We start from the raw sequence: 937 nt of genomic DNA on the forward strand, positions 1-937 counted from the left end.
GGCCGTTACGTGCTTTTCTTCTTGGGATAACATCTTCGGTACTGTGCGCCTTTTTTGCAGCAATAGGATTCAATACACACAATAAAAGGATGTAATCTAGCCGAAACTTATTGATTTTCTATGGAAAAGTTTTTTTCTTGTTGTGAGATAACTGACATTTGGGCGGAATACAGAGAAAAAGTCTGCATCAAACTGAATCTGTGAAATTTGGATGTTCAAAGATAGCCGTTCACTCATATTTATCACACTTTGTTAATTGCGATTTGTGAATTTGTGAACGACGTACACCCTCCTGGTATACCACAAGAACATTGACGGCTGCTCAATGATTATATTGATGCTAATACCAGAAGCACACAAATTGTTCCTAAGGTTGAATTTCAACTAGTGATCCAAAATGAGTAAAAGCAGTATTGAAGAATATCTGAAAGAGAGTGTGAAGAGTTATCAAGCTTGCCATGTCAAGAACTCTGCTAGGAGAAGTTCACTCCAAAAGAAAACCGAAGGCATTGAAATGGCAAGGAAAAAGATGACCACACATATGGAAAGAGAAGAAAAATTATTAAGAAGACAATTATCTAATATGCAGTTGGATCAAATCCGACGCGAGATGACAAGTCCTTTACTGGAAGGTTGGTTGTACATATAGTTTTCCATTCTGGGCACACATAAGTCGATCATTTTCTCACCCAGAGGTTAAGAGATTGAAGACACGCTTATACATTCGCCTGTGTTGTTAAAGTCAAAGAAACAACACTTCTGTAAATTTTTTATGTTCGATTTTTAGTAAGAAGATCTGAAAGTCTTACAAGACAGAGAACAAGAAAAATATCCAGTATTACATCCAGAGAACTTCAAGGTAAATCGTGAACGCTTCCATGATTATTATTGTCAACTCTAGCCATCGCGAATCCCATTTTTGGTGATGGTCAAAATA

At 36.8% G+C, this 937-nt stretch overlaps 1 protein-coding gene across 1 annotated transcript in view; it reads left to right on the forward strand.

The window, feature by feature from the left end:
* Positions 1 to 397: 397 nt before the first annotated feature.
* LOTGIDRAFT_176033 (hypothetical protein) overlaps positions 398 to 937 on the forward strand; it is a gene marked incomplete at both ends in the record, with an annotated part of 6,848 nt that continues 6,308 nt past the window's right edge. Inside the window, 2 exons of the mRNA XM_009064938.1 lie at positions 398 to 632; positions 788 to 859. Coding sequence (XP_009063186.1) covers positions 398 to 632; positions 788 to 859 — 307 coding nt within the window. The remainder of the gene's footprint in view (positions 633 to 787; positions 860 to 937) is intronic.

Source organism: Lottia gigantea, assembly GCF_000327385.1.
Source record: "Lottia gigantea unplaced genomic scaffold LOTGIsca_663, whole genome shotgun sequence".
Classification (NCBI taxonomy): Eukaryota; Metazoa; Mollusca; class Gastropoda; family Lottiidae; genus Lottia; species Lottia gigantea.